Source organism: Pseudophryne corroboree, chromosome 9, assembly GCF_028390025.1.
Source record: "Pseudophryne corroboree isolate aPseCor3 chromosome 9, aPseCor3.hap2, whole genome shotgun sequence".
NCBI classification, from domain to species: domain Eukaryota; kingdom Metazoa; phylum Chordata; class Amphibia; order Anura; family Myobatrachidae; genus Pseudophryne; species Pseudophryne corroboree.
The window spans coordinates 355,385,601-355,410,816 of NC_086452.1; the positions used below are offsets into that span (position 1 = coordinate 355,385,601).

Consider the following 25,216-nt stretch of genomic DNA (forward strand, 5'->3'; position numbering starts at 1 on the left):
TTGTGTGGGAACATAGGGAAGAAAAGAGGACTTACCCGCCATCGCGGTAGAGACTAGGTCCGCCAAGCCGTCCCCAAACAAGACCTTACCTTTGAAGGGTAAAGCTTCCATAGCTCTCTTGGAGTCGGCATCAGCATTCCATTGATGGATCCACAACGCCCTCCTGGCCAATATCGACATGGCATTGGCTCTTGATCCCAAGAGACAAACATCCCTCGCCGCATCCTTCAGATAATCTGCAGCGTCCTTGATATAACCAAGAGTCAAAAGAACATTATCTTTATCAAGGGTAACCATATCATTAGCTAAATTCTCAGCCCATTTAGCGATAGCACTACTCACCCATACCGACGCCACTGCAGGTCGGAGCAATGCACCCGAATTAGCGAAAATGGACTTCAGAGACGTCTCCAGCTTGCGATCCGCCAGATCCTTGAGAGCTGCCGTGTCAGGAGACGGAAGCGCCACTTTCTTAGACAAACGAGATAGAGCTTTGTCAACATTTGGAGACGACTCCCATTTTTACCTGTCATCAGAGGGGAAAGGATACGCCATGTAAATCCTCTTGGGAATCTGCCACCTCTTGTCCGGCGACTCCCAAGCCTTTTCACAAAGAGTATTCATTTCATGAGAGGGAGGAAACTTCACCTCAGGTTTTTTTTTCCCTTAAACAAGCAAATCCTTGTTTCTTGTACCGCAGGTTCATCAGAAATGCGTAAAACATCTTTTATAGCCACAATCATGTATTGAATACTCTTCACTAAACATGGATGCAAAGCAGCCTCAGTATCAGAGTAAGTGTCGGTATCAGTATCAACCACATGAGTAAATGGCCGCTTTTGCGACCCCGACGGGGTCTGCACCTGAGACAAAGCCTCCTCTATGGACTTTTTCCACACCTGCGTCTGTGACTCAGACTTATCCAATCTCTTTGATAAAGAAGCTACATTCGTATTGATTGTACTTAGCAATGTGAGTAAATCAGGTGTTGGCTGTGCCGACAGGCCCAAATCTAGACCAGCATCCGCTCCCCCAACAACCTCCTCCGGTGAATAACATTCAGCCTCAGACATGCCGACACGTATTATCGAAACACGCAAAATGTCTCAGCTAGGGGACAGGCCCACAATGAAGCCCAGACAGAGGACACAGAGGGAGTATGCCAGCTCACACCCCAGCGCCCCAATATCCTGTCAAGGGATATATGTGACCAGCGTTGCTTATTAAAATAAAAATGCACCACAACTGCCCCCCCCCCCCCCCCCTTCGATTAGCTCCCCGTTACTGGAGAGGATCTGTGGAGGTCCCGGGCCAGCGTCTCCTTCAGCCGCGTGTTGGAGGAGAAAATGGTGCTGTGAGCCGCGCGGCTAAGCCCCGCCCCTTCCCGGCGCGCTTCAGCCCGCCAGATTTGAAAATTGTAAAAGTGCCGGCGGGGGTCTGCGAAGCGGTGCCGAGGCACCGAAAAGGTTTCTGCCGGCTCCCAGATCCCAGTAACATGCTGCCCAGGGCGCCCCCCCCCAGCGCCCTGCACCCTGCACCCTGTGAGTGCCGTTAGTGACAGTGTGTGGGAGCATGGAGCGCAGCGTTACCGCTGCGCTGTACCTGGTTACTGAAGTCTTCTGCCGTCCTGAAGTCTTCTGTTCTTCTCATACTCACCCGACTTCTTTCTTCTGGCTTCAGTGAGGGGGGTGACGGCGCGGCTCCGGGAACAAGCAAGCTAGGCGCACCAAGTGATCGAACCCTCTGGAGCTAATGGTGTCCAGTAGCCGAGAAGCAGAGCCCCTAAACTAAGAAGAAGTAGGTCCTGCTTCTCTCCCCTCACTCCCACGCTGCAGGGAGCCTGTAGCCAGCAGGTCTCCCTGAAAATAAAAAACCTAACAAAAGTCTTTTCAAGAGAAACTCAGGAGAGCTCCCCTAGTGAGTGTCCAGTCAGTCCTGGGCACAAAGTCTAACTGAGGTCTGGAGGAGGGGCATAGAGGGAGGAGCCAGTTCACACCCAGTTTAAGTCTTTTCAGTGTGCCCAAGCTCCTGCGGATCCCGTCTATACCCCATGGTCCTTTTGGAGTCCCCAGCATCCTCTAGGACGTAAGAGAAAAGGACTTATGTTCATTCCCTGCTTGCGAAGGAGTAGCCTCAGCTCTGCCATCACCTTGGTGAACACCCTCGGTGCCGTGGAAAGACCGAATAGCAGTGCCTGTAACTGATAGTGACAGACCAACAGTGTAAAACTGAGATAAACCTGGTGTGACGGCCAAATCAGAATGTGGGGGTAAGCACCCCTCATATCCAAGGATACCAGGAATTCCCTCTCCTCCAGCCCTGAGATCCCCGTTCTCAAAGACTCCAGTTTGAACTTGAATCCCCTCAAATAAGGGTTAATGACTTCAGGTTCAAACATGGTCTGACCGAACCGTCCAGGTTCGGTACCACCATATAGGTTGTAATAGTAACCCTTGCTTTCCAGATGAGGTTGGACTGGAACAACGACATATGCCCTTTCCAACTTTGAATGGCTGCCTGTAGGATAGCCCTTCTCTGTCAGCAAAGCTGGTAAGCCTGATTTCAGAACATGGGCCAGATGTACTAAGCCTGAAAAGTGATAAATATCACAGTGATAAAGTACCAGCCAATCGGCTCCTAACTGTCATTTTTCAAACACAGCCTGTAACATGGCAGTTAGGAGCCGATTGGCTGGTGCTTTATCACAGTGATATTTATCACTTTTCAGGCTTAGTACATCTCCCCCTATGTGAGGTGGGAGTTTTAGAAACTCCAGTCGATACCCATAGGACACAATATCCTGTACCCAGGGATCCAGGCCTGATGACGGTCAGACTCGACTGAAACCTTTTGAGTCTCGCTCACACCTGCCCGATCTGCAGGCTGTGAGGTCCACCGTCATGCTGAGGATTTGGAGGAAACAGAGCCAGGCTTCAGTTCCTGGGAACCTGCAGGTGCTGGTTTTCTGGATTTTTCACGACCACCTCCGAAGAAAGTGGTAGGGGCTTTGGACTTTGTACCCTTTGCGGTCTGAAAGGACTGTCTTGAAGACGTAGAAAATGAGTTTCTACGGTGTCTGAATGGCTGAGGGAAGAAGGGTCGACTAACCCGCGGTCGCCGTGGAGATCCACGCATCCAATGCTTCCCCAAATAGAGCCTGACCTGTGAAGGGTAGGTTCTCCACACTTTTCCTGGATTCCGCCTCCACAGACCAATGGCGCAGCCAGAGTCCCCTGCGTGTCGTTGCATTCAGATGACCCAGGTCCTTCATGGCCACCACCATGAAACCAGCAGAATCCTTTATGTGACGTAGAAACATTTCAATGTCACTTCTATCCATAGAATCTAATTCCTCTAATAATGTGCCTGACCACTTCACTATGGCTCTAGAAATCCATGCACAGGCAATAGTAGGCCTTAACGCCACTCCTGAAGCAGTGTATATGGATTTGAGCGTAGTCTCAATCTTGTGGTCTGCCGCTTATTACGAAGCAGTAGACCCAGGGACAGGTAAAACCACCTATTTTGACAGTCTAAATACAGAAGCATCTATTATAGGGGGGTTTCCCACCTTTTCCTATCCTCTTCAGGGGAAGGAAAAGGAACGAGAATCCTTTTAGGGATCTGGAATTTTTTTTCTCCGGGTTTACCCAGAATTTTCCCAAATAATGCGTTGAATTCTTTAACGCTGGAAATGTCAGGGAGGCTTTCTTATTTGTCTGTAAAGTAAGCCTCCTCGACCTGCTTTGAGCTGCATCCCCTTAGCAAAGGATGCCTCCCCCCCTCACCTATCCCCATCACTGTATCCCGTATTAGAGCCGGTATCTGTGTCGACTTGCATAATCTGGACAAGTGCACTCTCATTTGGGGATATACCAGGGGAGCTTGATGAGGTATTGGGAACAGAACCATACAAAACCACCACAGATGTTTACAAAAACTATGTTTCAGTCTCATTATGAGCTACCTGAGATAAAATCTGGGATATCATTCCCTTAATTGAAGCTACCCCCAAAGGTTCGGATTCAGCAGGCTGAGACATTACATGACATTCCTGGGTACATGGAATTGATTTCTCTGGAGAAGATACATACTCTGCATACACATCGTCCCTGGACAGGGTAATGTGAGAATTATGTTCATACACACACACAGGAAATTGTCAGACACAGTTTCCCCCAAGTACCTTCAGAGAGAGACAGAGATAATGGAACCAGCCCCCACACAGCGCCCCAGTAGACAGTTACAAAATAATTGCCTGGCGCTGACTGTGCAACCTCAATTGATTAAACAGTGCCAAAAGTGAATAAACACTCACCCTCATCCCCCCCCCCCCTCCCTTCTATGTACCTTACAGGATAGCTGGAGTTATGTGGAGGGGCAGCGCTGCCTGTCAGCATCTCTTGTGCGATCTGCAGGGAGAAAATGGCGGTGGAGAGCTGCTGGGTCCGCTCTGAGGAGAAGCTCCGCCCCCTGTAATGGCGCGTCTTCCCGCACTTTAGATTAGACTTGTCTGAGGTAATTTATCATGCTAGCAGCAGAACAGCCTTCCCTGAAAGCCCAGTGACCAGTTTTTTAAGGGTAATGCGCTGGCCCAGGGCGCACCTCACAGTGCCGCACCTGAGTACCGCTGAGCCTTCCGGAGCGCAGCTTCAGTACTGCGCTCCCACCCTGTTGCCGCCATTCACACCGGCTTCTCGCTTGTCGGGTCACCGGTGACACACTCACCACCGCGATCTTCTGGCTCTGTTAGGGGGTGGTGGCATGCTGCGGGAGAGAGCGGTCGCTTCGGGGGCTAACGATCATCACCCTCAGGAGCTTAATGTCCTGTCAGCGGAGATAGTGGCCATTAACCTCAGAGGGTTGGACACTACTCCCCCCCCCCTAAGTCCCACGAAGCAGGGAGGCTGTTGCCAGCGACCGCTCTGTGCCTAACTGTACAATAAAACTAGAAAAACTCCTATGGAGCTCCCCTAGCTGTGACCGGCTCCACCGGGCACATTTTCTAAACGGAGTCTGGTAGGAGAGGTATAGAGGGAGGAGCCAGCCCACACTATAAAACTCTTAAAGTGCCCATGGCTCCCAAGGGACCAGTCTATACCCCATGGTACTAATATGGACCCCAGCATCCTCTAGGACTTGAGAAAACTATTTACTAACAAACTATGTTTGTTCAAATACCACCACCTAGTGACCTGAGTTATTGCTACTTGAATGAAATTCAGTGTGTTGAAAATGAACTCTGTTGCTTCCTCTCTTAGAGCACATTTATTTCTTATTCATCAGACCTCACTTCCATCAATGCTATCCACCAAAAGTCTTATCTTGACCACAAGTATCAAAAAGTTTACATGTATGTAGTATTATTTTTTTTTACTGTGTAAACACCCACAACAGCTCTCAATACAGAACCTCAATACTTCAGCCACAGAGAGATACACAGGATATGCGATTTATTTATCTACCTTATGATTCGGATAGAGTCTATATTATTGTTAGTTTATATATTTTCTATTGCACCTTTACTGAATTTGTAACAAAATATTACTTGGCATTAGTCGTATGGGCTGAGAGTGGATTTAGCGTTGTCCCAGTGAGGTCAGAGCTACTTCTTTCATTCTGAACAAGGTAAAAGAAATGCCTATATCTGAACTGAGAGAAAGTGGAATTTGGAAAGCTCAGGGCCTGATTTAAATGTGGATTAAAAAAATGAGTTTTATGGTAAGAACTTACCTTTGTTAAAACTCTTTCTGCGAGGTACACTGGGCTACACAAGTCTGGACAATGGGGTGTAGAGTAGGATCTTGATCCGAGGCACCAACAGACTCAAAGCTTTGACTGTTCCCAGAATGCACAGCGCCGCCTCCTATATCACCCTGCCTCCCAGCACATGAGCTCAGTTTTTAGTTAACCAGCCCAATGCAGTAGCAGGAAAAGAGACGACAACGGTTAGTAGCCACATACACCACACTCTCACGACAAGAGAAGTGTCAGCGGCTAATGCCATACCAACCCAAAGAAGCTAAGTGTGTCAGGGTGGGCGCCTTGTGGAGCCCAGTGTACCTCGCAGAAAGAGTTTTAACAAAGGTAAGTTCTTACCATAAAACTCGTTTTCTGCTGCGGGGTACACTGGGCTCCACAATTGGGATGTCCTAAAGCAGTTCCTTATGGGAGGGGACACACTGTAGCGGGCACAAGAACCCAGCGTCCAAAGGAAGCATCCTGGGAAGCGGCAGTATCGAAGGCATAGAACCTTATGAACGTGTGCCTGGAGGACCATGTAGTCACTTTGCACAATTGTTCAAGGGTCGCACCACTTTGGGCCGGCCAAGAAGGTCGAACAGACCGAGTAGAATGGGCCTTAATGTGAACAGGAGCAGAGAGACCAGCCTTCACATAAGCATGTGCAATCACCATTCTAATCCATCTGGCCAGGGTCTGCTTGTGAGCAGGCCAGCCACGTTTGTGAAATCCAAACAAAACAAAGAGAGAATCAGATTTTCGGATAGAAGCAGTTCTCTTCACATAGATACGGAGAGCCCGTACCACATCCAAAGACCGCTCTTTGGGAGACAAATCAGGGGAGACAAAGGCCGAAACCACAATCTCCTGATTAAGGTGAAACGAATAAACCACCTTAGGTAAATATCCGGGACGAGTCCTAAGAACAGCCCGATCACGGTGAAAAATCAGATATGGGGAACTACAAGACAAGGCACCCAGATCCGACACTCTTCTAGCAGAGGCAATAGCCAGCAAGAACACCACCTTAAGGGAAAGCCACTTAAGGTCAGCTGAACCAAGGGATTCAAACGCAGGCTCCTGCAACGCCTCCAAAACCACTGACAAGTCCCAAGGAGTCACAGGCGGGACATAGGGAGGTTGGATACGCAACACACCCTGAGTGAAAGTATGAACATCAGGCAAAGTCGCAATTTTTCTCTGAAACCACACCGACAAGGCAGAAATATGAACCTTTAGGGAGGCCAGACGCAGGCCCAACTCTAGGCCTTGCTGCAGAAAACCCCAAAACTGTACTAAACTTGGAAGTGTCATAATTGTTAGATGCGCACCAAACAAAGTAGGAATGCCAGACCCTGTGGTAAATCCGAGCAGAAGCCGATTTCCGGGCCCGCAACATAGTTTTAATGACCTCTTCAGAAAAACCCTTAGCCCTTAAGACGGAAGCTTCAAGAGCCACGCCGTCAAAGACAGCCGGGCTAGGTCCTGGTAGACACAGGGGCCCTGAACGAGGAGGTCTGGGCGTTGTGGAAGTAGAATCGGACGCTCTGACGATAGGCCCTGCAGGTCTGAGAACCAGTGCCGTCTGGCCCACGCTGGAGCTATGAGAAGCAGATTTCCTTTTTCTTGCTTGAACTTCCGAATTACCCTGGGCAGGAGTGACACCGGAGGGAACACATACGGCAGCCGAAACCTCCACAGTACCGCCAGCGCATCCACGAATGCTGCTTGAGGATCCCTTGTCCTTGCTCCGAAGACCGGTACCTTGTGATTGTGTCGAGACGCCATCAGATCCACATCTGGAAGACCCCACCTTTCCACGAGGAGTTAAAACACTTCTGGATGGAGGCCCCACTCGCCGGCATGCACGCCCTGACGACTGAGAAAGTCCGCTTCCCAATTCAGGACTCCCGGAATGAATATTGCCGATATAGCTGGTAGATGGCGTTCCGCCCAACATAGAATCCATGAGACTTCCTTCATTGCCAAACGGCTTCGAGTGCCACCTTGATGATTTATGTAAGCAACTGTGGTGGCGTTGTCTGAATGTACTTGAACAGGACGGTTCTGAATTAAATGCTGGGCCAGGTTCAATGCATTGAAGACCGCCCGCAATTCCAGAATTTTGATCGAGAGGAGAGATTCCTCCTTGGACCACCGACACTGAAGGGAGTGTTGCTCCAGCACCGCGCCCCAACCTCTTAGACTGGCATCTGTCATCAACAGTACCCAGGTGGATATCCAGAAGGGACGACCCGAGCACAATTGTTGGTCCCGGAGCCACCAGTGTAGCGACAGACGGACCTCCGGAGTCAAGAAGATCATTTGAGATCTGATTCGGTGAGGCAGGCCTTCCCACTTGGCAAGAATCAGCCTCTGGAGGGGGCGAGAATGGAATTGAGCATACTCCACCATGTCGAATGTTGATACCATTAGGCCCAGCACCTGCATTGCCAAATGTATCAACACTTGCGGACGAGAAAGGAAGCAACAAATCCTGTCTTGAATCTTCAGGACTTTCTCCTGAGACAAGAACAACCTCTGGTTGTGAGTGTCCATCAACGCTCCCAGGTGCACCATGCTCTGAGCAGGGACCAGGGAGGATTTCTTCCAGTTGATGAGCCACCCGTGGGCTTGTAGAAACTGGACCGTCATATCCAGATGACGCAGGAGAAGATCTGGGGAACTTGCCAGGATTAACAAGTCGTCCAGATACGGCAGTATCCTGACCCCTTGACGGCGGAGTACCACCGTCATCAACGCCATAACTTTGGTGAAAACTTGTGGAGCCGTTGTTAAACCAAAAGGTAACGCCCGAAACTGGTAATGTAGGTTGCCAATAGCGAACCTTAGGTATTGTTGATGTGACACTGCTATAGGAATATGCAGGTAAGCATCCTGTATGTCCAGGGAGACCATGTAGTCCCCAGGTTCCAAGGCCAGAACTATAGAGCGAAGGGTTTCCATACAGAACTTTGAAACCTTCACAAACCTTTTCAATGCCTTGAGGTTGAGAAAGGGCTGGGAGGACCCATTCGGTTTCGGGACTAGAAACAGCAGAGAATAGTACCCCCGGTCCCTCTGAGCAAGAGGCACCTGTACGACGACTCCTGTATCCAGGAGGGTCTGTACCACTGAGTGTAGAGTTTTTGCCTTTCTCTGATCCAAAGGGACGTCTGTCTGGCAAAATCGATGAGGGGGTCGGTTTTTGAAGGCTATGGCGTAACCTCGAGTGACGACTTCCCGTACCCAGGCATCTGAAGTGGTCTTCAACCATTCCTGGGTATACCCTAGAAGCCGGCCCCCCACCCTGGGATCCCCAAGGGGAGGCCCGCCCCGTCATGTGGCAGGCTTATCGGTCTTGGCAGCTGGCTGACGGGCAGCCCAGGCTCTTTTGGGCTTCGGCTTACCAGGCTTAGAAGTGCGGGCCTGCTTATGGTACGCCTGACCTTTTGCTTTACCTGAAGGACGAAAGGGGCGAAAGGACGTACCTTTAGCCTTCGACACAGAAGGAGCGGTATTAGGCAGAAAGGCAGTTTTGGCAGTAGCCAAGTCAGCCACAATCTTATTTAAGTCCTCCCCAAACAGAATATATCCTTTGAAAGGGAGTACCTCCAGGGTTTTTCTAGAGTCCAGATCCACAGACCAGATCTCAGCCAAAATATCCGGAGAGCCAGGACTGACATAGTAGAGGCCTTGGCTGCTAGGATACCGGCATCAGAAGCCGCCTCTTTAATATATCGAGAAGCTGTGACAATATATGACAAGCATTGGCTAGCATGGTCAGAAGAGATTTCAGCTTCTAACTCCAAGGCCCATGCTTCAATAGCCTCTGCAGCCCATGTAGCTGCAATAGTGGGCCTTTGTGCAGCACCTGTGAGGGTGTAAATAGCTTTCAGACAACCCTCCACACGTTTATCCGTAGGCTCTTTTAGAGACGTGACAGTAGTGACAGGTAGAGCTGAGGAAACCACCATCCTATCCACATGTGAGTCCACTGGAGGAGGCGTTTCCCAATTTTTAGACAGCTCTGGCGCGAGGGGATAGCAAGCCAGAATCTTCTTTTGAGGCACAAACTTCGTACCCGGGTTTTCCCAGGGTTCCTGACGTATATCCACTAGGTGGTCAGAGTGAGGTAAAACTTGCTTAACCACCTTCTGACGCTTGAACCTATCTGGTTTCTTAGGAGGGACGGATGGCTCGGGATCATCCGTAATATGCAGAATTAACTTAATAGCCTCCACAAGATCAGGAACATCCACATGTGAACTACCCTCCCCATCAACCGTATCCGAGTCAGAACCTGTGGGGTCAGTGTATGTGCCGTCTACATCAGACGAGGTGTCAGTGACAGCAGTGGATTGTGAGGAGATAAGCGCTCGCTTAGAAGACCTCTTGGACTTAGGCGAGCGTTGGTCAGACTTTTTAGTAGTCAAGGACTGGTTCAACTTCTTTAATTGAGCAGATAAATCGTCCGCCCACAGCGGGTTAGCTGCAGGGACCACATACGGTTGTACCGGCACTGGGGGTCCCATAGGGGGAGTTAGTTTATGAACTAGCGTATGCAGAAGCGTGGAAAAAGCGGCCCACGGTGGGTCAGTTTGTGCCTCCGTCGCCACAGTCCCACTGGGGGGCAAGGAGCCCCCCAGAACCAGAGCCCTCAGCTGCTATATTCTCCTCATATGGCTCCGTGGCGTCAGCAACACCGGCAGTGTGTTCAGCCCCAGAACCGTTACCCTCAGAAGCAGACATGATATAACTTGCAGTATGAGGTTAACACAGTACAATTATCAGCAGCACTATACCTCTAAACCCAAACCCCTGCGCAGTGTAGTCAGCACTAGCAGAGATAAAGGAGAGATATGGTGACTAAATCACAGAGAAAAATACGTAATACAGTATATATTTGTGAAAATCCTATATTAGATAACACCTGACGCACCAAGCCACCTCAGGTTATAGAATATAGGGATAGCAGGTTGAGTGAAAGACACGAGATGGACACCACTCAGCTATCAAATGCACACACAGAAAGTCACAGTTTGTACAATGCAGAGGTTATTACTGACAATAATACTGCACTGGACTAGCTTACACAGCTATATAACAATAGATATAACAGTACACAGTAAGAACTGGATGTATATCACAGGGTAATTGTACTATAAAACCCTCACTAAGTGCACTCTTTCTTAACTATCACTGTCTAAAAAGGCAGGTAGAATATTTAAGTGTCATGTAAAGCCACAGCGCTGACAACCAGGCGGCTTTACATAGGAGGATTTACCCAGGCAGTCCCAGGAACAGTGAGCTGAGGAATAATGGCGCCGCAGACACTGACAGGGAGTGTGGAAGAGACAGATATGCAGCTCCAGGGCAGGAACACTTGCTAGAAATGGCCCCCTGGGGCTGGGGGAGGGGCTTCAGGTCTAAGCCTTATCCCCTCTGCTGGCAAAACCACTGGGTACTTTGGGCGATATAAGAATTGGTTGAGAGAGAAAACCTGACCTGCGCCCATGCCCTGGTGATCTAGCGGGATCGCCTGTACTGCTACAGTGTCCACCGCCAGCGCGCGCGGCCCGCCTCCCACTGACCGCGCCGGATTGCGATAAAGACCGAGTCCCGCAAGCGGGACCCACTTACCACCTCCCGAATCGCGGCCACGCGACCCTGGGGAGCCCCAGACGTGTGTGTCTAACGTGAAGAAAACCGGAGCCTCCGCTGTAGGTACCCGGCAACCAGGGCTCGGGAGTGTACAGCGCCGCTGGGGAGAGCTGGAGCTGCAGCAGTGAATGTCACAAGACATTTACCACTGCTGCTGCCCTTGAAGTCTTCACTTTTTACCTCATAAAGAGCTTTTCTTAGGGCTGCTTGGAGCAACCCCTCTTTTCAGTGCCTGCTTACTGCAGCACCAACTTACAAAACTGAGCTCATGTGCTGGGAGGCGGGGTGATATAGGAGGCGGCGCTGTGCATTCTAGGAACAGTCAAAGCTTTGAGCCTGTTGGTGCCTCGGATCAAGATCCTACTCTACACCCCAATTGTCCAATCCTTGTGGCGCCCAGTGTACCCCGCAGCAGAAAAAATCAATTGCTGAGCGATGATTTGCTACTGCACATGCACCAAACTGCAATTCGCACGCACCCATGGGTGACAGGTAGTCAGCGTTTCAGGAAGGTAATGGGGGTGGTTAGAAAACGCAGGCATGTCGGGACTGTTTTAGGGGTCTGACATAGTCAGCCACTGCAAATTCGTATGCAGCTGGAGAGACCCCTGCCCCTTAGGTGAGACGCTCATTCCGAGACAGCATAGGGTTGGTCAAAAAGTCAATGGTGCAACCAATTTTCTCACTTTGTACGTAAGCGGCAGATGTGAGACGCCGGCAGTGGATGTCACTAAGCACAAGACGACGGCTTAGCATATTTTTGCAAGCCTGCTGGGTACAATATCACAGCTGCTCATGCAACTCCGTACACTTCTGAATCAAGCCCTTAACTTACTTCTGTGTGCGATCAGCATTTAATATATGGGAAGTTGCTAGGTATTACTATATACCTGGTCCATTTAAACCATATTATTAATTAGGAGCTAGATTTTTTTTTTTTACTTGTGTAATTTTTTATTAGAGTTTTGCACAGGGACAAGGTAAAAAAAAAAAACAACAACATTAAATGCAGAACAAAACCAGAACAACAATCAAAACAGAGGGAGAAAGAAAGAGAAGAGAAAAAAAAAAGAAAAAAAAAAAACACACATTGCAGAAAAAATACAGTAATTAATACCATCTGTGTCACAGTGTCACATGGAATAAGCGTCACGGCAACATTGTAAATTCAAATACGAAGCCTCAATCAGTCAGAGAATATTGCTCCAGTTGTAGCCAGACGGGAGGTATTCCACCTGTCCCACTTGCTAAAGTAATGGGGTAGGGTCCCTCTAGACCTATGTGTAAACCTCTCATGTCCTGACACCTCATTTACTAGGGCTCGCCAGTTGTACACATTGGGGGAAGAGGTAGCAAACCAGTTACGCGCTATAATCACCTTAGCTAAGGTAGTCAGGCAAAGAACATATTTGTATAGTGCAGGGCAGTAGGATTCCTCTAAGTCTAGCGCAAACATACATATAGCAGGAGAGAGGGGGGGGAGCGTAGGTTCAGTGAGCAGAACGTCCGCCCAAACTGCTGCCCAAAAGGCATACACAGTGGGGCACAGCCATAATAGGTGCCAAAAAGTAGATTCAAGGGCACCACATCTGGGGCAGGTACTATCAGGCCGTAGGCCTGCTTTATACATAGAAACTGGAGTTCTGTGTGTCCTATGCAGAACATAAAAATAAACCTGCTGATATTTGATACACTGAGTGGAGTATTTAAGTGAGCTCAACACCTGTAGCCATTGGTCGTCTGCAATTGGGCCAATGTCTTGTTCCCATTTGAGTTTAAGCTGATCAAATATATTCGGACAGATGTGTGCATTCAGACTACTATATAGAATGGAAACTTGGTGTCTTGCACCCAAATTCCTAACCATATCTTTAATCGGGGAGTCAGAAATGGGCGGGGGTGAGGCCCCAAACTGTGCCTGCACCGCATGGCGGAGCTGTAGATAGCGATAAAAGGATCTATTGGATATTTCAAGCTCCTCCTTCAGTTGTGCGAAAGACTTGAAAACACCATTATCAAATAGTTGCAAGACTGTGGTAAGGCCTGCCCCAATCCATATGTTGTCCTGTGAGAGTTGCAACAACTCCCTATATCTTGGATTGAACCAGAGTGGCGTGTCAGAGTCTGTGCCCTGCCATGAGTAATAGGAGTGAGCCTGACGCCACACAAGTAGCGATTGTCGTAGCAAAGGAGGAAGACCAGCAGTAGAAGAGGCAGAAAGAAGAAACTGGAGAGGGGAGAAATGAGACCCCACACACTCGGCAAAGAATCTCTCAAATGTGAGACTATCCCTGTTGAGAATCCAATTAGACAGGTGTGCAAGCTGAGCAGCTATATAATAAGCCCGGAGATTGGGAAAGCCCAAGCCTCCATCCGATTTAGCCTTAACCAGAGCTCTCAGGGCAACCCTAGGCGTTTTGTCGCCCCAAACAAAGGAGGAAAGTACACTATCAATATTAGTGAATATTTTCTTGGGGATATAAGTAGGAGAGTGCTGCAATAAATAAAGATACTTCGGTTGCATCACCATCTTAATAAGGTTAATGCGACCCGTGACAGTAAGGGGAAGCTTCTTCCATACATGAACCCGTCGCTTCAGATCCATCGTGACCTGGTCAATGTTTTGATGTACAAAAGACTTAACATTAGGAGTGATCCAGACACCAAGATACTGAAAGCGAAGGGTCCAGGTCAAGGAGGACACATCTGGCAACGGGTCAGGAAGAATACCAGAGATGGGAAAGACATTAGATTTATTCCAGTTGATAGTCAGGCCGGAGTAGAGACCAAATGTATCAACAATACCCAGAAGGGAGGTCAGGGAAGCATCAGGGTCTCTGAGGAACAAGAGCATGTCATCGGCATATAATGCAATGACATCTTCATGTCCGTCAATGGTGATGCCTCTAACATCAGGGGACGCTCTGATGAAACATGCCAATGGCTCTACAGCCAGGGCAAAAAGGGCAGGGGAGAGTGGGCAGCCCTGTCTGGTACCACGGGACAAGGCAAACGGAGAGGTCACATAGCCATTGACAGATATCCGAGCCACGGGGGAGGAATAGAGTAATTGTACCCAGCGTATGAATTTGGGGCCAAAAGCAAACCGTCTAAGTACTTCCCACAAATACACCCACTCCACAGAGTCGAAGGCCTTGGCAGCATCCAAGGAAACCACCACAGCCTCCGACTCGGGGCGGTCCCCCATCTGCAGGTGACAGAACAGTCGCCTCAAATTTTGGAGGGTGGACTTGCCTGGCATAAATCCTGTCTGGTCATCATGTATGATCGAAGTGATAACACTATTGAGTCTAAGTGCCAGAATTTTGGCCAAAATTTTGACATCAGCAGGTAGCAATGAGATCGGGCGGTAGGATTCCGGGGCCGTAGGGTCTTTACCCGGTTTAAGGATCACCACGATAATAGCTTCAGACATAGAGGGAGGTAGACGAGCGCCCTCCAGCAATGTATTAAAGAGAGTCAAAAGATAGGGGACAAAGTATGCACGATATTGTTTATAAACTTCAACCGGTATACCGTCGCTACCCGGGGCCTTTTTGTTAGGGAAGGAGGCAATAGCAGCCTCAACTTCCTCTGGGGTAATATTAGCATCCAAAATATCTACAGATTGTTGAGATAGTTGTGGCAGGGTAATGTCTGAAAGATATTGCTGTAGTTGAGTGGGGGTATAGGCGACTCTAGAGGCATACAGCGAGGAATAAAAGGACTGGAAGACCTGGGCTATTTCAGGAGTGGCATATACCATTTCGCCCTGAGTATCACAGACCTGCTGAATGGAACCCCCCGTTCTCTCTCCCCTAGCCAGAAATGCCAAGTAACTACCCCCCGTGTCCGATTGTGAATACAGGGCGTGCTGGGAGAAAAGTAATTTGCGCTTTGATTTATCAAGCAAGTGGTCAGACCAGGCTTTCCTGGCCAAATCCCAACTTGCCCGATCATCAAGGGTCCTAGTAGTGAGGTAAGTAGATTCGGATTGGGAACAGGCAAGCTCCAGGCGCATCTCCTCTTCTCTACTAGATTTCTTGACATTAGCTATTTGTCGTATGAAGGAGCCCCTTAGTGAAGCTTTAAATGCGTCATGTTTAACCAGTGGATCAGAACAGGACGCATTATGAACCCCAAAATCACTCCATTCGTTAAGCAAGGCCTCGTGGTCAGTTAACAAGGTCAACCAAAAGGGATTCAACTTCCAGAGCTTAGCCCCACGGGGAGGAACAGAATCCAGGACCACCAGCACAGGTGAGTGATCCGAGATTCCTCTCTGAAGGTACTGGGCATCCAGTATTCTAGCAGTGAGATCAGGGGAGACGAGGGCCAAGTCTATTCTCGAGAACGAGTGAAAGCTGGCCGAGTGGCAGGAGTATTGGAGTTGATTAGGGTGTCTCAACCTCCAAATATCCAGGAGTCCAAGCTCGGAAATCAACCTTGCGAACGGAGTGGGGGACGGGGAGGCAGAGGGTAGGGAAGGGGGAAGCTCAGTCCATCTATCTAAGACTTTATCCAAAACATTATTGAAGTCACCGATGCAAGGGACCGGAGCCGAGGGAGAAGTAGCAAGAAACGACATCGCCCGCCTGAGTACCTCATTATTGTAGGGGTGAGGGACGTAGACAGCAAGTATGTGTAAAAGTGTACGGTTAACATAGGCCCTAAGAAATACATATCTGCCATATTGGTCAATTTGGCTATGAACCAAGTGGAAATTAACCGACTTCCGCACCAAAACTGAAACCCCCCTGGAGTTAGCAGAGAAGGTGGAGTGATAGGAGAGACCCACCCAGGGCTTCCTGAGAGCCAAGGTTTTAGTACCAACTAGATGCGTTTCGGAAAGGCATATGATATCTGCCCTATATTTTCTCACCTGAGACAAAACCAGAGCCCGCTTAATGCGGTCATTCAGGCCCCTCACATTCCAGCCAAGTATGCGGAGTCCATCAACCCCTGCAGCCATAGATACAAAAGAGAAAGGACAGGAGGAGAAAAAGGGCAAGGGGCAAATGCGGAGAGGGAGGGGAAGAAGAAAATCCAAGGCAAGCAAGGCGCGCAAAAGAGAGGAACCCATAACATAGAGGGGAGAGAAGCAAAGGGATCACTACGACCCCCCGCCAGCACACAGGCGGAGCATACGGAGAGCAGAAGGCATACGTAAACGAAATCATGGACACATTACAGTTCGAGAAAAAAAAAAATAGCACAGTGACACATAAGACAATACATGTACAAAAAAAAGGGAACAAACCCAGAACAACCCAAACCCCCCCCTCCCTGCATATCCATCCCAAACTAGACACGCCTGGATCCCAGAAAAACCGTTAACTGAACTAAGGCTGAGAACCTATAACAACCCTAGGGAGTAGAGACAACTAATGCCTCTACAGAAAGGCTATATCCTAGCATTCAGCTCCTAGAAATAAAGATCATTCCCGCTACAGGATTAGAAGGAGTACAGAACCCAGCAGTCAATGCGTCCTCTGAGGGAGAACCAGTCCCTAAATAGGGGGCCTGGGTCTGCGCTCAAGCCAGGCCTCCGCCTCTTGAGGGGTATTGAAGAAGTGTGTGGAGCCATCATACACCACCCTCAACCGTGCCGGAAATAACATGGCATATTGAATTTGATGATCACGAAGCTTTCTCTTGACCTGTAGGAACTGCGTACGCGACTTCTGGACTTCCACGGCAAAGTCTGGGTAGACAGCAATATCATGGTTGTCAAATTTCAAAGGACCCTGTGTACGGGCCAGCCGTAGGACTGCATCCCGGTCCCTGTAATGTAGAAAACGGGCTATGAAAGTGCGTGCAGGCGCGCCCGGGGGAGGAGCCCTGGTAGGCAATCGATGGGCCCTCTCCACAGAGAACTGAGGACCAAAGTCATCGCGTTGAAATAGACGGAGAAGCCATGTTTCAAGGAAGGATTCTGGGGAGGAGCCCTCCACTCTCTCCGGGAGGCCCACAAAGCGAACGTTATTACGACGCAGTCTTCCTTCAATATCGGAGAGCTTCGCCTTAACTGCCGACATCTGAGTTGTGAGGCTGGAAACTGTGTCTTTGAGAGGATTGGTGACGTCTTCTAGGTCGGAGATACGGTGTTCCGCCTCCCCCACCCGTTCACGAATCTTTTGCATGTCATGCCTGATTAAAGTAATATCCACCTGTACTTGGCCAATTTTATCCATGACTCTGTGCTCGGATGTGGATATGGCTAAGAGAATTTGCTGCGTCGACTGAGACGTGTCGTCTTCCCGAGGTGGTGATTCCGAAGGGGAAGAGGGGGATGGGGGAGCAGCAGCCCTGGTGGGTTGGGAGGAGGATTGAGAGCCTCTAGCATATTTTTCAAGTTTAGCAGCAGCGGTAGCAGCAGCAGCACTGCCCCCACGCACCATGATGGGAGACGGGCAGATTCAATGATATAGAATAAACAGTACGTGCTCACCACAGGTTGTAAAATCCCCAGGACTCCAGAGTCTCACGCAGTTGAATAAACCCAGGCAGGGGAAAGGAAATCTGTAATGTCAGCAGTCAGGCAGTATAATCAACAGCAGGCTTTTGAGTGGACCCTCTCAGAGAGTAGTGTAGATATGGAAACGCCACCCAGCAGTGTGGGTAGAGCAGGGTAGTTGTAGGTATCAAGGCAGCCCTGCAGGCAGAGTAATGCAGGCTGGGAGGCTCCGATCAGCAGCGCAGAAAGGCAGGGGATGTGAGGAGAGACGGCCCGTGTAGGCAGATGTACCCCCGCGCCGCCAGCAGCTATCACCGCCACAGAGGGGCCCACAGTCCGCCAAACGCAAGGTGAAAGGAGACAGGGGCACACAGCGATCTCCGATTCAGCCGAAAACAGCAGATGGTGCGAGTGGAGGGAGCCCCGTCCCAGCGCGGCTCCGGACTCCGCCGCTGATTCCCAAGATGGCGCCGGGCGGAAGGAGTGATGCCGAGCGGTGTAGGCCGCGATACGTCCAGCGGCTTCCCAGAGCAGAAACACCGTCCCACAGACCCCTCAATGTGAGCAGGGTCAAAAGCCACAACGCCTGAGCCGGGTTATTGGTAGCCACTAGCGGGGAAAGCAGGATATAAAAGGCAGGATATACGGAGCTCTAACTCCTAGCTTCCTACTCCATGCTCGGCCAAGCCACCAATTAGGAGCTAGATTTAATAAGTGGCAGCATTTGAAAGGATCTGATTCTCTGCAGTTTTGACCACAAAATCTAAACAGCAAAACCACATGCAATGTACATCTTAGTAAATCTAAGCCCCAGTTCTCAATAGCACATGAATGCATTCACTACTCACCTTATGCTTCAAATCTTCATGCGGAGATTGTAATACCTCTACACCAAGGGAATTAGCATCACCATGGGAATCTAGGGAAACCAAAAACATCTTAACAATTGTGGAGACAAAAATAAATAAAAACATGGACAACCCAATTTGCCTATTCTTATACGTTTTTAGTGCAAACATTCTTTATTAAGGTACAGCATAAATAAAAATGCGGACAAGGTTCGACAGAAATAAAACAATAACTATTACAGAAAGGTTCATCATAGGGACATCATAAGAAAACAACGTAAATACAGTAGATTTTATATTAAGCCCCAAATAGCATCTGAAAAAAACAGCAGTGAAACCAATATAACAACAGAGATCTGTAGCCACAATAAACCTAACAGTAAATCTAAAAATAAAAACCATAATATCTAATAATGAATAATAAAAAAAGGCGGGAGAAAGAACGAATGCCAACAATGACCAGAGCCACGACAAAACAAAGTAGAAGGAAAGCCACATTATAATAGGGGTAAAACACGCAATGTATTCCCAATGGCCACAATCACCATTAAATCACAGCAAACCTGAGGAACCTGGGGGAGGAAGGGGGGGGGGGAAGTTTGGAAGAAAGGATGGTCTTAAACTCCAATCATTGGTACCAGGTATCTCTGAAGGCTGAAAAACCACCATCTGCGGAAGATGATGTATTGTTCATTTCCATAAAAAAGTCTATTTTATTAATCCAACCTAGTCCAGTTGGAGGGGAGGAGGAGCGCCATTGTACAGGAATTACAGATCAAACAGCGTTATTTAGATGGCACAATAGGGACTTCTTATATTTCAAGATGGGTTTGGTTTAAATGTGAAACAGCCAAAATACAGTTCTTATAACTTTTTTAATGCATTAACGCTCATTTGCTAAATACGAGTGACACTTCTAACTAGGTAAATACTGCTTGGTGACATCACTGCACATCAAGTTTATGTTTCTTAAAAGTAAATAATGAATGCCTTTTTTACAGTTACAGCAATAGTTGTTCATGCCCCAAAGTTATCCCATCGAAAATGTTTTACAATGTTTAAAGCAACTCATCTTCACCTCCCTCCATCTTTAAGTGGTTCATGAGGATTTATTTCTACGTGACGATGGAGGACATCATTTCTGTTTAAAAATTGTGGGGGGTATCCAATTAGTCTGAAGGTTGTTACTCCCAGCGCTCAATCTTATACAAAAAATACTACGTATTACTCTTTCATAAAATATAATAATAGGATTTTAATACCTACCGGTAAATGCTTTTCTCCTGGTCCGCACAGGATGCTGGGGACTCCAAAAGGACCAAGGGGTATAGACGGGATCCGCAGGAGCTTGGGCACACTAAAAAGACTTTGACTGGGTGTGAACTGGCTCCTCCCTCTATGCCCCTCCTCCAGACCTCAGTTATAGGAACTGTGCCCAGGAGAGACGGACATTTCGAGGAAAGGATTTTTATTTAAACTAAGGGCGAGAAACATACCAGCCCACACCACAAACATACCGTACAACCGGAGTAGCAGCAAACCAGATAACAGTATGGATAAACAACAGCAACAAGCTGAACATAACTAACACACAACCCACGTGTAAACAAATACAACCAGCAATAATACAACTGCAAGTAACAGTCCGCACAGGGACGGGCGCCCAGCATCCTCTACGGACTAGGAGAAAAGGATTTACAAGTAGATATTAAAATCCTATTTTCTCTTACGTCCTAGAGGATGCTGGGACCAAGGGGTCTATACCAAAGCTCCAGAACGGGCGTGAGAGTGCGGACGACTCTGCAGCACCGATTGAGCAAACATGAGGTCCTCATCAGCCAGGGTATCAAACTTGTAAAACTTAGCAAAGGTGTTTGAACCCGACCACGTAGCTGCTCGGCAAAGCTGAAGTGCCGAGACCGCTCGCAAGATGAGCCCACTTTTCTGGTAGAATGGGCCTTTACTGACTTCGGCAACGGTAGTCCAGCCGAAGAATGAGCCTGCCGAACCGTATTACAAATCCAGCGAGCAATAGTTTGCTTAGAAGCAGGATTACCAATCTTGTTGGAAGCATACAGGACAAACAAAGCCTCTGTTTCCCTGGTAAGAGCCGTTCTGGCGACGTACATTTTCAAAGCTCTAACAACAACAAGAGACTTTGGAACCGCCACAGCATCCGTAGCCACAGGTACCACAATAGGTTGGTTAATGTGAAACGAAGAAACCACCTTTCGGCAGAAATTGTTGACGAGTCCTCAACTCCGCTCTATCCGAATGGAAGATCAAATAAGGGCTCTTGTGAGACAAGGCCGCCAACTCTGACACTCGCCTGGCAGACGCCAGAGCCAAAAGCATGACCACTTTCCAAGTGAGAAACTTTAACTCAACCTTACGCAAAGGTTCAAACCAGTGAGACATAAGGAACTGCAAGACCACTTCAAGATCCCACGGCGCCACCGGCGGCACAAATGGAGGATGGATATGCAGTACTCCCTTCACAAAAGTCTGAACCTCTGGGAGGACAGCCAATTCTTTCTGAAAGAAAATAGATAAAGCCGAAATCTGCACTTTGATGGAACCCAATTTCAGGCCTGCATCGACGCCTGCCTGCAAAAAATGGAGAAATCGACCCAAGTGAAACTCCTCCGCCGGAGCTGCTTTGGTTTCACACCACGAAACATACCTTCTTCAAATACGGTGATAATGTTTCGCCGTAACCTCCTTCCTAGCTTTAAGGAGAGTGGGGATGACCTCCCCGGGAATACCTTTCCGAGCTAAGATTTGGCGCTCAACTTTCGCGCCGTCAAACGCAGCCGCGGTAAGTCCGGAAACACGCAGGGCCCCTGCAGTAACAGGTTCTCTCTTAGAGGAAGCGGCCAGGGATCTTCCACTAGTAATTCTTGAAGATCCGGATACCAGGCCCTCCTTGGCCAATCTGGAACGACGAGTATCGCCTGAACCCTTGTTCGTCGAACGATCCTCAGCACCTTTGGAATGAGAGGAAGTGGAGGGAACACATACACCGACTGAAACACCCACGGAGTCACCAGGGCGTCCACTGCACTGGCTTGGGGGTCCCTTGACCTGGAACAATACCTTGGAAGCTTCTTGTTGAGGCGAGACGCCATCATGTCTATCAGAGGAATTCCCCAACGCCTTGTCACTTCTGCAAATACCTCTTCATGAAGAGCCCACTCCACCGGATGGAGATCAAGTCTGCTGAGGAAGTCTGCTTCCCAGTTGTCCACGCCCGGGAGGAAGACTGCTGACAGGGCGCTCACGTTCTGTTCCGCCCAGCGAAGGATTCTTGTGGCCTCCGCCATTGCCGCCCTGCTCCTTGTTCCGCTGTTATGTTGTCCGACTGGATCATGACAGGGAGACCCTGAAGAAGGTGCTTTGCTTGCAGCAGGCCGTTGTAAATGGCTCTCAACTCGAGAACATTTATGCGGAGACAAGATTCCTGGCTTGACCATTTTCCCTGGAAATTTCTTCCTTGCGTGACTGCTCCCCTGCCTCGGAGACTTGCATCTGTTGTCAGCAGGACCAAGTCCTGGATTCCGAATCGGCGTCCCCCTAGAAGGTGAGAGCCTTGCAGCCACCACAGGAGAGAAATCCTGGCCCTGGAAGATAGACTTATTTTCCGGTGCATGTGCAGGTGAGACCCGGACCTTTTTTTCAACAGATCCCACTGAAACACCCGGGCATGAAACCTGCCAAACGGAATGGCTTCGTAAGCCGCAACCATCTTCCCTAGTACCCGAGTGCATTGATGAATCAACACACTTGTCGGCCTCAGAAGCTCCCTGACCAAGGTCTGGATTTCCAGAGCTTTGACCTCCGGAAGAAACACTCTCTGAATCTCCGTGTCTAAGACCATGCCCAGGAAGGGCAGCCGAGTGGCCGGGATCAACTGAGACATTGGCAAATTTAGAATCCAACCGTGATGTTGCAGAACCGACAGGGAGAGATGCACATTTCTTAACAACTGTTCCTTGGACTTCGCCTTTATCAGGAGATCGTCCAAGTACGGGATAATTGTGACCCCTTGCTTGCGAAGGAGGACCATCATCTCTGCCATTACCTTGGTGAAGACCCTCGGAGCCGTGGAAAGCCCAAACGGCAACGCCTGAAATTGGTAATGACAATCCTGCACCGCGAACCTCAGGAAGGCCTGATGAGGAGGGAATATCGGGATGTATAAGTAAGCATCCTTTATGTCGACTGACGCCATAAAATCCCCCCCTTCGAGGCTGGAGATCACCGCTCAAAGAGACTCCATCTTGAACTTGAAAGTTTTCAAGTATGGATCGAGGGATTTTAGGTTCAGAATTGGTCTGACCGAACCGTCCGTCTTCGGCACCACAAAGAGGCTCGAATAGAACCCTTCCCCCCGTTCTGACGGGGGAACCGGTACGACGACCCTCTGTTGACACAACTTTTGTATCGCCTCCCTTATCACCTCTCTTTCGGGAAGAGAAGTTGGCAAGGCCGACATGAAAAAACGGTTGGGGGGCATCTCCTGAAACTCCAGTCTGTACTCTTGAGACACTATGTCTAAGACCCAAAGATCCGGAGCCGAACGAACCCAGACCTGACTGAAGAATCGGAGACGGCCCCCCACCGGTAGGGACTCCCCCAGGGGAGCCTCAGCGTCATGCGGTGGACTTGGTAGAGGCGGGGGAGGACTTTTGGTCCTGGGTGCCTGACACTGCAGGCGACTTCCTTCCCCTTCCTCTACCTTTTGAAGCGAGGAAGGACGAGCCCTTACCTCTTTTGTATTTATTAGGCCGAAAGGACTGCATCTGCTGATGGGGTGCCTTTTTCTGTTGTGTGGGAACATAAGGAACAAAAGATGACTTACCCGCAGTAGCGGTCGACACCAGGTCAGCCAGGCCATCAGCGAATAAGACACTACATTTAAAAGGAAGAGCTTCCATATTATTCTTGGAGTCGGCATCCGCATTCCTTTGATTCCAAGAGGCCAACATCCCTCGCCGCATCCTTTAGGTAATCTGCAGCGTCCTTGATATAACCAAGAGTCAAAAGAATATTATCTTTATCAAGAGCATCCATATCAGAAGCCAAATTATCAGCCCACTTAGCAATAGCACTATTCACCCATACCGACGCCACAGCAGGTCTGAGCAATGCACCAGTATTGACGAAAATGGACTTCAATGTCGTCTCCAGCTTGCGATCCACCGGATCTTTGAGAGCAGCCGTGTCAGTAGACGGAAGTGCCACCTTCTTGGACAATTGCGAGAGAGCCTTGTCCACATTTGGAGACGACTCCCATTTTTCCCTATCGTCAGAGGGGAAAGGATATGCCATCAAAATCCTCTTGGGAATCTGTCACCGTTTTTCAGGCGACTCCCAAGCCTTTTCACAAAGCGCATTCATTTCATGAGAGTGGGGAAATTTTACCTCAGGTCTTTTCCCTTTAAATAAACAAACTCGTGTCCGAAACGGCAGGTTCCTCAGATATATGTAAAACATCTTTAATGGCTATAATCATGTACTGAATACTCTTAACAACCCGAGGATGCAAAGAAGCCTAATTTAAATCGACATCGGAGTCCGAATCCGTGTCGGTACCTGTATCTGCCATCTGGTTAAAGGCACGCTTTTGTGACCCTGAGACTGTCTGTACCTCAGACAAAGCGTCCTCCACGGACTGTCTCCATGTTTGTGTCTGAGAATCAGATTTATCCAGTCTCTTAGATGATAAAGACACATTCGCATTCAGTGTACTCAGCATAGTCATCCAATCAGCAGCCGGCTGTGCCGACAGAGCCATACTTAAATCCTTTTCTGCACCCCCCATAACTTCCTCCAGGGAGGAACACCCAGGTTCTGACATGTCTACACCTAGTGCCGACACACCCACACTCACACAGGCCACAAGCACGGGGACAGACCCACAGAGAAGCCCGTAGGGAGAAACACAGAGGGAGTATGCCAGCTCACACCCCAGCGCCCATACACTAAAAGAATAGTATATATGGTTGGTCAGCGCTGTCCAAACCAAAAGAAAGCACCAAATTTTATGTCCCCCCCCCCGTTTTTCCTCCCTGTTAGTTGCGGGAGCTTGGAGGTCCGGGCCAGCGTCTTTGCAGCACTGTAGAGATATGAGAAAATGGCGCTGGTGAGCAATGTGCGGCTAAGCCCCACCCCCTCCCGGCGCGCTGTAGCCCGCTAAAATGAAATCTGTACACTGGCGGGGGTAATCTATACGGTGTCCGTACCCCGTATAATGTGTTTTTTGCCAGCCACTGACCCCAGTAACTGCTGCCCAGGACGCTCACCCCTAGCGCCCTGCAAGTGCCGTTGGTGACATGTGTGGGAGCAAGGAGCGCTGCGCTGTACCTCGTTACTGAAGTCTTCTGCCGTCACTGAAGTCTTCGGTTCTTCTAATACTCACCCGGCTTCTTTCTTCTGGCTTCTGTGAGGGGGGTGACGGCGCGGCGTCGGGAACAAGTAGCTAGGCGAACCAAGTGATCGAACC

The 25,216-nt window shown here is 49.2% G+C and overlaps 1 protein-coding gene across 4 annotated transcripts in view; it reads right to left on the reverse strand.

Annotated features, from left to right (window-relative positions):
* The window catches only part of ATRIP (ATR interacting protein), a 234,081-nt gene that overhangs the window by 185,924 nt on the left and 22,941 nt on the right, over positions 1–25,216 (reverse strand). For all 4 annotated transcript variants that reach the window (XM_063940701.1, XM_063940698.1, XM_063940699.1 and 1 more), the window contains exon 3: positions 18,712–18,782. In XM_063940701.1, the coding sequence (XP_063796771.1) occupies positions 18,712–18,782 (71 nt within the window). The remainder of the gene's footprint in view (positions 1–18,711; positions 18,783–25,216) is intronic.